At 36.2% G+C, this 14,687-nt stretch overlaps 2 protein-coding genes across 8 annotated transcripts in view; one reads left to right on the top strand and one right to left on the bottom strand.

The window, feature by feature from the left end:
• The first annotated feature begins 821 nt into the window (after positions 1–821).
• On the top strand, positions 822–7,964 carry LOC306877332 (G-protein coupled receptor 161). 2 transcript variants are annotated; one of them, XM_079429051.1, is made up of 7 exons: positions 822–1,088; positions 1,820–2,228; positions 3,209–3,927; positions 4,018–4,125; positions 4,939–4,976; positions 5,537–5,656; positions 6,702–7,964. In XM_079429051.1, the coding sequence occupies exons 2-7, from the start codon at positions 1,867–1,869 to the stop codon at positions 6,714–6,716; spliced, it is 1,362 nt and encodes a 453-aa protein (XP_079285177.1). In that variant the 5' UTR covers positions 822–1,088; positions 1,820–1,866; the 3' UTR covers positions 6,717–7,964. The 2 variants fall into 2 exon arrangements, with proteins under 2 accessions (XP_079285177.1, XP_079285176.1); XM_079429050.1 differs by lacking the exon at positions 4,939–4,976.
• The window catches only part of LOC306877330 (DDB1- and CUL4-associated factor 6-like), a 32,757-nt gene continuing 25,888 nt past the window's right edge, over positions 7,819–14,687 (bottom strand). For 4 of the 6 annotated variants that reach the window (XM_079429047.1, XM_079429045.1, XM_079429044.1 and 1 more), the window contains 9 exons: positions 13,302–13,554; positions 12,083–12,192; positions 11,667–12,003; positions 11,479–11,520; positions 10,386–10,524; positions 10,081–10,237; positions 9,897–9,985; positions 9,475–9,580; positions 7,819–8,915 (listed from right to left, as the gene is read on the bottom strand). In XM_079429047.1, the coding sequence (XP_079285173.1) occupies positions 8,857–8,915; positions 9,475–9,580; positions 9,897–9,985; positions 10,081–10,237; positions 10,386–10,524; positions 11,479–11,520; positions 11,667–12,003; positions 12,083–12,192; positions 13,302–13,554 (1,292 nt within the window). In that variant the 3' untranslated portion in view covers positions 7,819–8,856. The remainder of the gene's footprint in view (positions 8,916–9,474; positions 9,581–9,896; positions 9,986–10,080; positions 10,238–10,385; positions 10,525–11,478; positions 11,521–11,666; positions 12,004–12,082; positions 12,193–13,301; positions 13,555–14,687) is intronic. The other 2 variants (XM_079429048.1, XM_079429046.1) reach the window with 1 other exon arrangement.

The following is a 14,687-nucleotide window of genomic DNA, read 5'->3' on the forward strand; positions in this document are numbered from 1 at the left end:
GGTGTTTTAACTGCTATATAAAAACACTATCAAGAGTTTTCCCTTTCTCATAATCGGTTACAATATTTCAATCTATGTTCCAGAACATCACTAATTTTTTGATTTTTTATTTTACCCAAACTGAGCAAACAAAACATTTTCTTTAAATTAGTGTTAGTTGTACATTTTACAGTCAAGAAACAGAACAGTAGAGGACCTCAACAAACGGGACCACAAGATGACTTAAAATGATTTAATGATAAGTTTTATTGTGCCTATACTTTTATGCTTAGGTAATATTAGACAGACAGACAGACAGACAGACAGACAGACAGACAGACAGACAGACAGACAGACAGATAGATAGATAGATAGATAGATAGATAGATAGATAGATAGATAGATAGATAGATAGATAGATAGATAGATAGATAGATAGATAGATAGATAGACAGACAGACAGACAGGCAGATAGATAGATAGATAGATAGATAGATAGATAGATAGATAGATAGATAGATAGATAGATAGATAGATAGATAGATAGATAGATAGATAGATAGATAGATAATTGTTAATAATAATTAACTAAATAATAAAGAAATTGTTTTGCTGTTGTTTTAAGCATAGCTAAATCACAATCTCCCTGTTAATTTTAACATATTTTTGGTGGAACACAGACATAAAAAAACGTACAAAACGATTTTTGCTAATATCATTCCCCATGAGAACATTGCAGAGCAGATATGTAGTCGGTGAGAGTGAGACCCTCTGGACTGTCTGCAGTCGAGATGGAGGGAAGTTTTCAAGAGGAGGATTTCCGACGCCATTGTGACGTCAGCAGCGCCTCTTTATTCACCGCCGACCGCAGCAGCCGCGACAAATGAACATCGCTGGATCATTTAATACTTTGTAACTGCGTTGAAACTTTGAACATGCGTCTCCGGAAAGCATTTTTGTTTCGCGAAAGCATGAGAAAACAAACTCAGCATCTTGCATGAGGTGAGAAAGTTTTTGGATAGAAGTTAGCCGTCGCAGACTAACAAAGCCAGCCGGAGAAAGTTACCAGTGCTGGACTACAGCGGGATATCGCCTGGCCTGGAAAACCGGTACGTTATCCATGCATCTATCATTGCATTAGGATAGACTATGCATTTTTTAATCGAAATGGTCGGAAACACATTTTTGTGCAATGCAAAATATCGCTGTTGTTGTAAAAATAGAGAGAATCTGCTTGTGTTTCGCTCTCTCCGCTAGCTGATCACATTGCTGTGCTGTGGATGTTCATTGGACGTGCATCATGGTGAACGATTTATTGAAGAGGCATGACAGATGATCCACATTCAGTGGCCCCAAACGCATTTGGATATTTAAGCTGCACATAAACTATATGAAGTTATTTGCATTATATTTTAACTTAAGTGCATCATTTATATAATGATTTCTGATTATCTTATTATTGTAAACTTAATGTTGTCTGTGGTAAGCCTTCTAACCTGATGTAAAGCGTGCATATTTTGTGTGCATTTAGTTGTGAAACATATTTCATTTACATCCTGTGATTCTATTGTGGTAGAAGTCTTATTTTGAAATCTGAGCACAGTCTCTTCAGACTAGTTTTTCACAGCACAGCCCAGTTCTTAACAAACAGCGTATTGTAAGAATGTGCGTAATCCACATTTGTACAATGTATTGTACAAACAAAATCAGCTTTACAGCTTTGTAGTGCTTTACAGGACACCCTTGAATGAACCCACCACACCAGATCATTTCTTCATCTTGTAGCATTTAGAAGTTCAGACAGCTTTGATCAGACTGCTTTTCCTCTCATATCTTGTAGTTTGTCAACATGTCTGTCCAGTCCTGGGTACCCAGCAGCCTCCCATAATGAACAGCTCTAAGAATGGGACAGCGGTGGCCAACTCCACTAACGGCCTGGATGACGACGGGCTTGTGGTCCTGGAGTCTGTCTCTATCATCATCATAGCCATACTGGCATGTCTGGGAAATCTGGTCATTGTGGTGACCCTATATAAGAAACCCTACTTACTGACACCCAGTAACAAGTTTGTCTTCAGCCTTACTTTGTCCAATTTGCTGCTGTCTGTCCTAACACTGCCCTTCGTTGTGGCCAGCTCAGTGCGTCGGGACTGGATGTTTGGAGTGGTGTGGTGTAACTTCACAGCACTGCTCCATCTACTCGTCAGCTCATCCAGCATGCTTACACTGGGAGTCATTGCCATTGACAGGTCAGTCGTTATGTTAGCATATCCTACAGTTTGAGGAATCTTTGTAAATAAGGGTTAATAAGAGTGTTTATGATAAAGAAAAGGAAAATATTTATTGTCAAAGTTTAAATTAATTAATTATCACTCTAAAAAGTGATACAATTTTCCTTACAACTTATACGTGCAAGTGTACAGATCTTAATATTGTTTTTTTACAATATGAAATATGAATCATTTATTCATATTATAATAACTAATAAATATAATTTATTTTAAGAAAGTCACACCACATTGACATTTTACAGCCTGAACAAACCTTGCCATGTCCAAACAATTTTACAATTATTAGATATTTTAAAAGATTAATTGACCTTGACAAGGTCATAAGGGTTTGCGGGGGTCCTCTCTGTCATACAATTTGCTGTTTTATTTTTTTCTGCATTTTGGTTGGACTGTGTGAGTCTGAGTTGGTGGACAAACTTTACATGAAATATTAATAGAAATCCAATACAGAAATTAAAAACATTGCATCTATGAATTGCATTTTAATGTGTTTTTAAATAAATGAATAGGCGGACAGATACAAAACGTTAGTGTCTTGTGATTAACCCATAAGTAAATATACTTGCTGTTCAGTCAGTTGTATTATTATGAAATCTCAAATTCAAATTAATTCAAGAACAATTCTCTGCAAAACATTTTTTGACTGCTGCTATCAATGGCCATACTGTATTTCTTAAAGCCTGTAGTTCACCATGACATTTAAGTCCTGTCTTGCTTGAACAGATCCACTGTTTTTATGAACTAGATGCACACTGAAAAATGCCAGACCTATTTAGCTTTATCAAGACACAAACCTAGAAACCAAACTCTACTTTATTTCTGGCAGCTTGAGAATCTTAGAGAAAGACCCCCTTGTCTTTCCATTGGCTTGACATGTGTCTCTCATGAGGGAATGATTGAACTGTATCTGATTTATATCAATGTCTGTCTCATTCTAGGTACTACGCCGTTTTATATCCCATGATCTACCCCATGAAAATCACGGGAAACCGAGCTGTGGTCGCCATCGTTTATGTGTGGCTCCACTCCCTGGTCGGATGCCTACCGCCACTTTTTGGTTGGTCCGCCTTTGAGTTTGACCGCTTCAAGTGGACATGTACAGTGGCTTGGCACAAGGAGATCAGCTATACTGCCTTCTGGGTTACGTGGTGCTGCCTTCTGCCACTGGCGGCCATGCTGATCTGCTATGGCGTCATCTTCCGTGTGGCCCGCATCAAAGCTCGCAAGGTTTACTGCGGAAGTGTGGTGGTGCCTCAAGAGGAGTCCAGTTCTCAGAAGAATGGTCGCAAGAACTCCAATACGTCCACATCTTCTAGTGGAAGCCGCAAGAGCCTGGTCTACTCTGGAAGCCAATGCAAGGCCTTCGTCACCATTCTGGTGGTTCTGGGGACGTTTCTGACCACTTGGGGTCCATATGTGGTAGTTATCAGCACTGAAGCACTGTGGGGTAAAGACAGTGTTTCTTCACAGATGGAGACGCTGGTCTCCTGGCTGTCCTTCACCAGTGCCGTGTGTCATCCACTTATTTATGGGCTGTGGAATAAGACCGTACGTAAGGAGCTGTTGGGCATGTGCTTTGGCGACCGCTACTACAGAGAGTCTTTTGTTATACGGCACCGGACCTCTCGTCTCTTTAGCATCTCTAACCGGATAACGGGTGAGCCTGCTGCTGCTGTTATTTGTGTCCTGGGACTCTTCGTAATCTAATGTTTGGATGAGATGTCTGAGGATCTTTGTTGTTTAACAGATTTGGGAATGTCTCCTCACCTGACGGCCATGTTAGCGGGCGGTGGACAGCTCCTGGGCCGTGGAAGCAGCACAGGAGACACTGGCTTCAGCTACACCCAGGACTCAGGTAGACCTTCTGCTGTTTATAACACATGTCAATTTAAAACAATTTAAGGGAATAATTCATCCAACAATGAAAATTGTCATCATTTACTTATCACATTGTCCCAAACCTGATGACTTCCTTTCTTCTGTGGAACAAAAAAAGGAGGTATTTTAGCATAATGTCTTTTAGGGACAATTCCTGTCTGTTTTAAAAAAGTACCATGTAAGTACCACAAAAATAGTCCATGCTACTTGTGGGCTGTACTTCAAGTCTTCTGAAGCCATACTAGATCAATTTTGTATGAGGAACAGGCCAAAATGTATGTCGCTATTCACTGAAAATCTTCTCTTTCGTTGTAGTTCTTGAATCTCATTCTCACTTCTGCATAAACTGATGTGTTGCATTCATACAACAAATATGGTTTGACATTATTGACCATGCACCAGTTTGAATATTTGAAAACTGAAGCAGATTTGAGTTACAACAAACTGGAAGGCCTTCAGTCAGTAACAACCTAAATAACCTAAATAACTCCTCACACAAAATCAAATATAGAAGACTCCTATAATGAATTAACGGTAAAAACATATTTTTGTGATACAGGGTTTTTTTTTCATCATTTTTGAATCTCAATATCATCCATTGCCTCCTAGTTTTGTTTTATGGAAGAGAGCTGGACAAACTTTTACCTTTTTCCTTTTTCTTGAAAAATATTTAAATGAATTTCGGTGAAGGTGAGTAAATGGAGGCAATTTTTCATTTTTGAGTGAACTTTGCCTTTAAAAGAATTATTAAAACACCCTTTTGGTTTTGTAATAATATCTTTTTTTGCAGGAATGCACAATATACTAGTACCATCTTGGATGATATTGGTAATATATTTATCATTATCAGCTCTTATTGGATATTTAATTGCGTATGCTCTTTCCCCCCATTTTTACATTTGAATTTGAATTTCTCTAATGCTTACTTAAAGTTGCACTCTAAAACCACTAATAATTTAGTAGCTGTTATATGTAATTTTTAGAAAACCTCAATTCAAACTATACATTGTAATGTTGTGATGACTAAATTCAGTGTTTTAATTGACAAAACTAAATTTAATTTTAATATCATTGTTTATCAATATAGGCCATGTTAAATAATACTTTTTGCATACTGTTGCATCCTTACCTCTTTGGACACAAGGAAAGCAAACAGAATCAACTCCCACAGCTCTTAGCAGTCAGCAGAGGTGGTTTATTGGCTTGCAGACTGTTGTTATCAGGGTGTGCCATTTGAGGAAACACAGAGCCCCTGAGTATCGCATAACAGACAGACGGCACTGCTCAGCGGCTCTCCCACAGTGTCCAGACTGGTGTGGGTGGGTGGTGTTGAGCAGTGTTAAAACTGATATTTGATTGAAAGATGCCTGCTGTGATTTACCCTCTAGCTACAGACGTCATGCTGTTGGACAGCTACACCTCAGAGCCCTCCCACTCAGCCCACTGTGCTGCCAATAAGAGGAGAAGTTCTGTCACATTCGAGGACCAAGTGGATCAGATTCCTAAAGGTATCTAACATGTTCTTATTTTACATCTAATGCAAAAATGTCTTTTGTCAGTTGCCACCAGTACAAAACCAAGCAAATAGAAAGTGGCTCTAGAAAATTTTATTTGGGACCAGCACTATTAGGTTTAATATAATACAGTATACTACTAATATAATAGTACACTAATAATGAAATATTAGGGGTCGGTAAGAAAAAGTTTTTTTTTTTTTTTTAAAGAGTAGTCTCGTATGCTCAAGAAGCCTTTATTTATTTGATCAAAATACAGTAAAAACAATATTTTTTGTATTATTATTATATAAATAACTTTTATATTTTAAGATATGTATAATAAATATAATTCAACCCTGTGATGACAAAGATGAATTTTCATCAGCTATTACTTCAGAAATTATTATAATATGCTGATTTGGTGGTCAAGAAACATTTCTTATTGTTATCAATGTTGAAAAAATGGCTGTTCTGTTTAATAATAATAAAAAAATTAAACCGTGATATTTTTTTTATGGATATTTGATAAATAGAAATTTAAAAACAACAAAAATGTTACAAAAAGTATTCCATTTCAAATCAGTGTAAAGGTCATTACTATCACTTTTGATCAATTTAATGCATCCTTGCAGAATAAAAGTATTTATTTCATTAATGAAAAGAAATCTTACATAAACAATGCTATTCAAAAGTAAAGTGCTAACTTGAGATTGTGATAAATCACTTACAGTATTTAACTGTCATGGCCATGTTAAGCCATTAAAATTTGTACTTTTTACATGATACATTAAAGGAAGTGTAGACTTACAAAATAACATTTGTTCATTCTAGTTTATGCCTAGAACAGTTGTCCCACCTTAAAGTTTTATACAGAAGAAACTTTATAATTCTGCTGTTCCATCTTGCCTCACAAACCTCAATTGTAAAGACACTATTATAAATGGCAGTTTTGCAAAATGAGTAATTTTTTTTGTTAATCATCAGCATGTTTTAGAGCTTTGACAAAGAAACATTTTAAAAGTGTCAGTTTAATGTTCTACCGTTTCTTTTTCTCAAGATGACCCCTCGATAGTCCAAGTGACGGCAGACATCCATAAGTCTTTGGACAGCTTTGCGTCATCTCTGGCTAAGGCTATAGAGAACGATGCCAAGCTTCAACTCTTTGGGGAATGGACTCAAATTCCAACAAGTCTGTTCACAGTACGAAACACACAGAGAGCTCCCCGTTACCTGGATGGACAGAGACTCAGGATGGAAAGCATCGATGAAGGAATAGTTAAAGATGATGATGACGATGATGAAGAGCACGAGGAAAAAATAGGTGACACTTCCATGTAGTTCTTTGACTCTGTAAATAGACCAGATTGTGTAGCTTTTAAAGGTACAAGGATCACATAAGATAAATGTTTACAGTGATTTATGTGTAATTTACATACTAGGTAAAGAACGTATACTTGATGATTTTAGCTAGCAACTGCTGCTACTTGCCTTGGTGAGGCCAGAGACCTACAATGATGGCTGTACTAGCAAGTCGTCAGGTACTAGCTCTGTCACTCACCAGACTAAGTTATATTTTTGTAACATAAAAGTTATAGTAAAATCATGTAGAGCCCTCATGTATTATCAGGTATTTTGTCTGTGTTGGGTACTGTGTGTATTATGTTTACTCTTTTCTTATAAGGAAACTGTAACCACTCTGTTTTATACATCCTGACTGTTTGTAAGAATGATTATCCTACAGCTCCTCTCCACTGTTTTACGTTCAGGTCTATTAATAGATTATATTATTATAAGTGCCACCAGGTTTATTGAAAATATACCAAATGTCTTTAGGGTTACATTGATGTGGCCAAAAAAAAAAAATGCCTTACAAAATATTTTTTTCAGGCATTGAATTAACATCATGTAAATGAGAGAGAGAGATACTAGGCATGATAAAAGGTAGAATACCTCTTGAAATGCTGTTTTATCCATAGTTTTTGGAGGGAAATCTGATTAAAATGTTTTGACTGAATGTTATGGTGCGAGAAAGCATATGCTGAAGTCACTGGTACAATTGCACTTGAAGATTTTGTTGATCAGTGACTTCTCACATCTGTTTTTGTTCCTACTATGAAAATTTACTCAGTAAGGATTAATCATTCCTGTGGAGTTTTCTTTTCTTTTTTGCATTATGCCAATCAGTTATATACCAATATTAATAGGCTTCTTTGTCAATTGCAGCAATGCTTCTGGCTGCACTATTTGTTTGCAAACCACAGCACATAATGAATTTTTTTTTATTTGTACTGTTATAAAATTCTTTATGGGTACTCAACAAGCTTTCAGTCATGTTTTGTTTGAATCACAACACATTTAATGTCTCTGGTACATGGACTGAAAAGCAACCGGAACTTAATCTGAAAATCTATGGACAAACATTTAAAAAGATGGCTTACATTCCTTAACAGTGCTGCTGAATGAGGTTAGCATAGAATGGCACGCTATTAGATGAGGAGATATTTCATCTTAGCTTTTCCCAGCGATCACTAGTCACTTAGCAGAACACTCAAGCCAACAGCTGCCACAACAAAGGCCATCTGTGCTGTTAGGAGAGAGAAACACGACCTGCCAACTAATGCTAGAGCCATTTGGCTAGACAGCAGTGGGTTTTGTGTATAGACAGAGTCAAAAATTGTTCTCATTTTAATAAACTTTTATAAACATTCTGCAATGTAACAATGTATAATGGCTGGTTTGGATAATGAAGTATTGCAAGTAGTACCTGTAATTGGGGTTAGGCAGAAGATCCCCGTGCAACGCAAGATTTAGTAATGACAAAAAAAGAGCCAACATTGGTAAAGACTAAGAGAACATGTTTTCTGCAAACTCATGTTTGACATGCATAATTCCTGGTATACAAACATCAGAGCTCTTCATTTGAGGCTACAATAAAGTTTCACACTTAACACCGTTCCAAGCTCAACAAATTAATATTGCACTTAAATACTCTCAATCACCAGCCGTTTACTCAAATCTTTCAATTTATTACGTATCATTTTGTTTGCATGAACTTCCCAGACACAGTTTACTCTCATATAGAGTAATTAGTACGAAAATCTCATTAAAAAATAATGCCAAAAACTGAAATAACAAGGATATACTCTTATTTTGTAACTTGTACAAATCTCAAGTGCACTGTAGCAAAAAACCATTCACTTGTAGCAGAAGGGCTACTGTTCATCCTCGTTCTCTTGTCCAGAGCCTTCTGAACGATCACCCTCCACACGGTCTGAGGATAACAGAAGGGAGAAAGATCGGTCATTTAGACACCTGTTCAAGGTAGTAAAACCAAATGCTAGAGTAAGTATCCAGTGACAAATGCTGGTCAGTTAAAAAAAAAGCAGTGTAAATATCATTGATAAATCAGATTTTATCTTAAAAGATAGACAATTTCTTAGCATTTGATATATTTTACTTTAACTCTGACAACTTTTTTTGGTGAAAAAAAGCCAAATTTTCAATGTGAACAGTAGTGTACATACAATATTTGATAAATGATCTAGAAATTGTTCAAAATCTTAAATATTTCTTGCTCATTAACTTCCTTTGTTTTAATTTAATTAAAAAATATATATATTTTAATTGTTTTTTCCAGCTTTAAGTGAAAAATCCAAGGTTTCAATTTTGGTCTTTTGGATCTCATTGAATGTATAGTACTCAACATTAGAAGTGGATAAAAACCTTTCATCAAAGTTGTCCTAAAACCTATAACCAAAATGCGTTCTTAAGACAATTTTGATGAACTTTTCTGATCCGGTGAGTTAAAAAAGGGACATAAGGAAGTTCACCTGTTCTGATGTGATTTAATGATGCCAGCATTCGGAGCATGAAGGAAGCAGGGACAGTGATGGTGTTCCTCGTTTCTTCCAGCATTAACTCATTACGAGCAATCACCTACAGCACACAAATAACTCAGGAAATCAAATCCACGAGTTTGCCAACACTTTACTCCTATAGCAACAGCATAGAGGTACCAATACAACTGCCTCAAAAATGCCTTTATTTTATGTATTTTCCTCTATAAAAGCAGACACCGTTCCTTAAACAACCACAGTACTTGGAGCTCTAGCGCCATCTAGTGGGGATTTAATTACATCTCAAAACTAACAACAGGTTTGTGTTACTATATACATTTAAATACACATTTTAAAGTCTGAAGAATCAAAACAGGATATTCCTCACAGAATTAAGCAGAAAATATTGTCCATACCTCTTCAGCAAGGACTCTGTTAAATGACGGCGACTGTTCTAAAGGCGACCACAGCTTGATGTCATAGTCAATTCCAGATGAAGCAAGAACTGTTAAAAAAATTAAAAACACAACGTCAGACCAAATGATGTGATCCAAATGATCTGGGTCTCTATCTATTGTTTTCAGGTATCTTTTTGCTCACTGGGGTCATAAGGGTGAGGCTGTAGGCAGTTGACCACATGGTTGTCGGCCTCCAGCAGCATCAGGTGCTCTCCTGTGTGTCTGTCCCAGACGAAGATATGGCCACAATCCGAGCCGCTCATCACAAAGTTATTCCCCCAGAAACACGACTCTTTAATCTACATGCACAGTCAGGTCATTAAATTGAAACATCTGTTAATCCTTTTTTTTACATGATTGTTTATATGTTGGACTAGAACTAATAAGAAGTGACAGAAAGCTGCTTTTTGTATACAATATGCATGAGACAATAAACAGACAGCGTACCATGGTCCTGGAGTTGCGATGGCCCTTGTACATCATCTTGACAGAGGGTCTCCTGATATTCTGAGTCTCGCTCTCTTCCATCTCTCGCCGTTCTTTTCTCCTGCGGAAAAGCTCCTGGATCCGAGCTGCGGCGGAACGTCTATGAAAAACAGAGCATGCAGAGCAATGCTCATGAAAAATCTATGCACAACAACTTTAAAACACATTACAACTCAACAGCAGCTCAACACAACATTAGTCCAGGATGGTCAAATTTTCACAAGCTTAAACAGTTTTACAAAGTCTTACAGCATTGTGCGAGATAATATTTGATCTTTTTGATTTTTTGCAGACAATATAGATGGTGCTTCACCTATCATGACATAACAGCATTAACTTTTATGTGCATGTTAAATTCATACAATGATGTGTTTTTGATATTTCATTTAATAGCTGATAACAGTCAATAGCTGATAATTCATGGAATAACAGTGTGACTTATAGCTGTATTTGGTAACAGTCTCTTTAAAAGAACCACATTTTTATTGAGTGAATCTGATGAATCACTGATGTCTCTAGAGAGCTGTGGAAGTTTAGTTTTTTGGCATCTGTAAGAATTTTTAAAAAAATTAATACTTTTTGTTCAGTAAGGATGCAATAAATTGATCGAAAAAGACATTAAAAGACATTTATACATTAATCAATGTTATAAAAGATTTCTATTTCAAATAAATGCTGTTATTTTCAAAGAATCCTGGAAAAAAGTATCATGGGTTCGACAAAAAATCTAGCAGCACAACTGTTTTCAACATTTTTTTGTGTGTGTGAAAATCTGAACACAGTTTTTGAACTCCAAACAACTATACCTAAGGAAATTTGTAATTTCATGCATGAAATTAGTTTACTTGATTAGTAACTAAACAAAGGGTCATTATGCAAACATTTTGTACACTCTCAGGCAGAAATAAAGTTAATATGAACTACTAAATCACACACATTATATAATTAATAGCATATTTTACACAGCCACACAAAATGAATACCAGGTTAATGAAAAGTAAATCAAATCTGCACTCAGATTATATTAGTGTCCATCTCAGAAATATTACAGTACCTTATCATCCTATCACCTACAGCTGATCCTCTGTAATTAAATCTAATGAGAAGAGTAGCATTTTACTTATGACTGTCCAAAAGATAAACACTGTTTAGCATAAACTCATGTTCTCATGTTTTATGGGACTTCCCGTCTGTTGTGACGATTTGCATCATTAAACATCTTGACATGTCGAGAGTCCATACCTCTGTCCCTGCCCTCCTCTGTACCTGGCCGAAGGGATAAGGATTGGGTCGTCGTCGCTGTCATCAGAGTCCTGATTGCGGGATGGTTGAGTCAAACCCTGGCCACCCGTTCCAGCGGTCTCACTCCTCCTGCACTGCTCACTCAGCTCTGCCGAACCAGCAGCCTGGAGCTCCTCTGATGGAGCGCTGGGACGAGCTGTGTCTTCAGTGGACAGGCCGTCTGGTGGTGCTGCCGGTGGAGTGCTGTTTTGAGAGCTGATGGAGGCCTTTTCTGTGCCACTGTCTACAGTTTGGCCCCCATCGGATGTGGGTTGACTCCCTGAAGGTGAGCTTGAACCTGATTATGAGAGAAAAGTTAAGATAACCTCCAAAAATAAGCAAATTCTGTAGCAATGGGCATGTGGTTGTAGACTCACTTTGCTCTGAGGTTTGACCTTTGGGCTCCTCCTCTCTGGTCTGGCTCTCACCCACCTCCCCAGGCTTCTGTCCTCCACTGCTGCCTTTGGCACTGGACGCTGGACTGCTCCTGTGCATAGTCCAAAAAAAAAAAGGTTAGTGATTCGTTCTTAGAAAAAAATGTCTTACTTAAAAATAATTTACTCACAATTAAATAAAGGAGGACGCCAAAGAGAATTTCAGACAATCATTTGCAATTCACAGGAATGGGTCTTTGTGAACTGGTTTTATAATTTGTTTTTATATCCACAAACTTGACGTCTGACTTGTCCAAGTATTATTTATATACTATTATAGTATTCATTCATATTTTGAATTATAATATTATAATTATAATGATGTTATTACTATATTACAATAACAATTTATTATAATGTTTATATTTTCAGTTTTAGTTTTAGTCATACTGTAATGTGCTTTTGCCATTTTTTTTCTTTTTACTATATTTTGGTCATTTTAGTATTAGTTGCAAAGGCAATATATCTTATTTTCATTTTTTTATTTATTTTTTTCATCTAGAATTTATTTTTATTTCATTTCAGTTTTATTTCAATAAATGCAAATTAATTTAGCCTTTTTTCCTTTTAGTTAACATTAACAATATTTTTATTTACTGTTTATGTTTCAGTTGTAGCCATTTTTAATACTTCAACTTCAACTTATTTCATTTAATGGCAACATGCCAAACTTAAAAAAAAAAATAGTTTTAAGCAAATTAAAAATTTTAAAATTTATTTCAACTAATATTTGTTATATTTCAGCTTTCTTTCAATTAATAAAATTGGCTTTTAATTATAGGTTGTCAACAACAACGCAGTTTATTTCTCAGAGAAAACATGAAAAATGTATACTTCAAATGCAGAACTTCCTTTTGAGTTGAACATGACTAAAAATAATTTTATTTTAGGTTTTATTAGATGGGTTCAAAATAATATATTGTGAATTTGTGAGCCTTCATGAGTGATTCATTAAAAGAACCAGTTCTTGCCTGTGAATCGGATCACACCAGTTGTAGCCTAATGTATGTTCATTGTTTGAGCAATGCAACAGAAAGGCATTTCATTGCATTATTTTGTGGTACACATTTTTTTTAAACTCTGTATTATATAGCAAGCCTCTTAAGGGCTTGTGGGCATAAATGTGTGTGCTGAGGTCAAGGTTGATTCTCTGGTCACTCACCACTCATCCGTGAAGTCCAATTTGATGGTGCTAGTGGTGGTGCCTTCAGTGCTGTAATGCAGACTAAGGACGGGTTCTGCTGTGCCAGTCCGCCCAGGCCCTGGAGGAGTGCCGCTGCTCCCGCCGCTGTAGCCGGGGCTGGTGCCAAGTGAAGGCGCTGATGTGGATGGCACAGTTTCTGTAGTGTCTGGGGAAGCTTCACTGACACCTGTACTCTGATCACTGATTACATGTTCTGCTGCTTCTGCACCTCCTGGAGGGAAGACAGAGGAAACGTGTGATGTAAAACTGAGCTTTTAGAAAGAGTACTTTCCTTAGGAACATTACATTTGTCACAACTGCAGTTAATCACAGAAGCAGCTTTTATGAAATATTAGAATGTAATTATCATGGGATGCCTAGGTCATATTAAAACAAAGCAATGTACCAATACTATTGTTTCTGAAGTATTGTAGTACTGAGAAATACCTTGTTTCAGAATGGCACAGATGGCAGCTTCAGATGCTCAGATTTCACTGAGAAATATTAATGATTTTTTTTGTTAATGTTTACAATAATGGTTAATTTTTTTAATTAAGGAGCATAACAGCATATTCATTTTTCTGTGCTATCGAGAATTGTGCGGTTTCACCATTATTTATTTGTCATTTATTTATTATTTATATGTCAAACATGGTGCCTGGTGTAGACAAAAAAGGAGAAAAAAAAGAATGTGTGGCACAGCGAGCTGCTCAGATAGACTTCAGGCTAAAAAAAAATGTGATTATAGTTTGTTAAAGTTCAACAATTGCAAGCAGTTAACTCAAAGCAAAGAGAATTAGCACAATGCAAGTGAAAGTAATGAGAGGATTTAAGGTTTCTTGTTCTGAGGGGAAAAAGTGCAGACACCAGTATGGGCACGGAGAAAAGAGGACTGCCGTAAAGAAGAAATATCTCCAAAATTGGTGTTTCCTTGGTTTTCAGGAAAAATTCCATATTCCAAAGCAGAATAGCAAAGTAATTTTAAAGGAGTCATATCATACTTTTTTTATTTTTTTATAAATGTTAGTCAAGGACTATAAAAAATTGTTACAAACACTTTAATTTATAATAAATTTAAAAAAAAATGCAAAAAACTAAAGTCTGTATTTCAAATAAGCTTTTTAGAATGATTTCTGAAGGATCATGTGACACTGAAGACTGGAGTATTAACTGGAGTAATATCACAAAAATAAACTACATTTTAGAGTACATTAAAACAGAAAACAGTTATTTTTGAGTTGTAATAATATTTCACAATATTACTGTTTTTATTTTTACTGTCTTGGCCTTGGTGAGCATAAGAGCACTCTTTCAAAACATTTTAAAAAAAATTATAGCTTAGTTTCGTTAAATACTATTTTTGAA

This window comes from Barbus barbus, assembly GCF_936440315.1.
Source record: "Barbus barbus genome assembly, chromosome: 11".
In the NCBI taxonomy this organism is placed as follows: Eukaryota; Metazoa; Chordata; class Actinopteri; order Cypriniformes; family Cyprinidae; genus Barbus; species Barbus barbus.

Excerpts from the sequence above, each read along its gene's own strand:
- LOC306877332 (XM_079429050.1), top strand. The coding sequence starts at position 1,867 with ATGAACAGCTCTAAGAATGGGACAGCGGTGGCCAACTCCACTAACGGC. Across the intron at positions 4,126-5,536 it reads CAGCTACACCCAGGACTCAG|CTACAGACGTCATGCTGTTG; the intron begins GTAGACCTTCTG and ends TTTACCCTCTAG. Across the intron at positions 5,657-6,701 it reads AGTGGATCAGATTCCTAAAG|ATGACCCCTCGATAGTCCAA; the intron begins GTATCTAACATG and ends CTTTTTCTCAAG.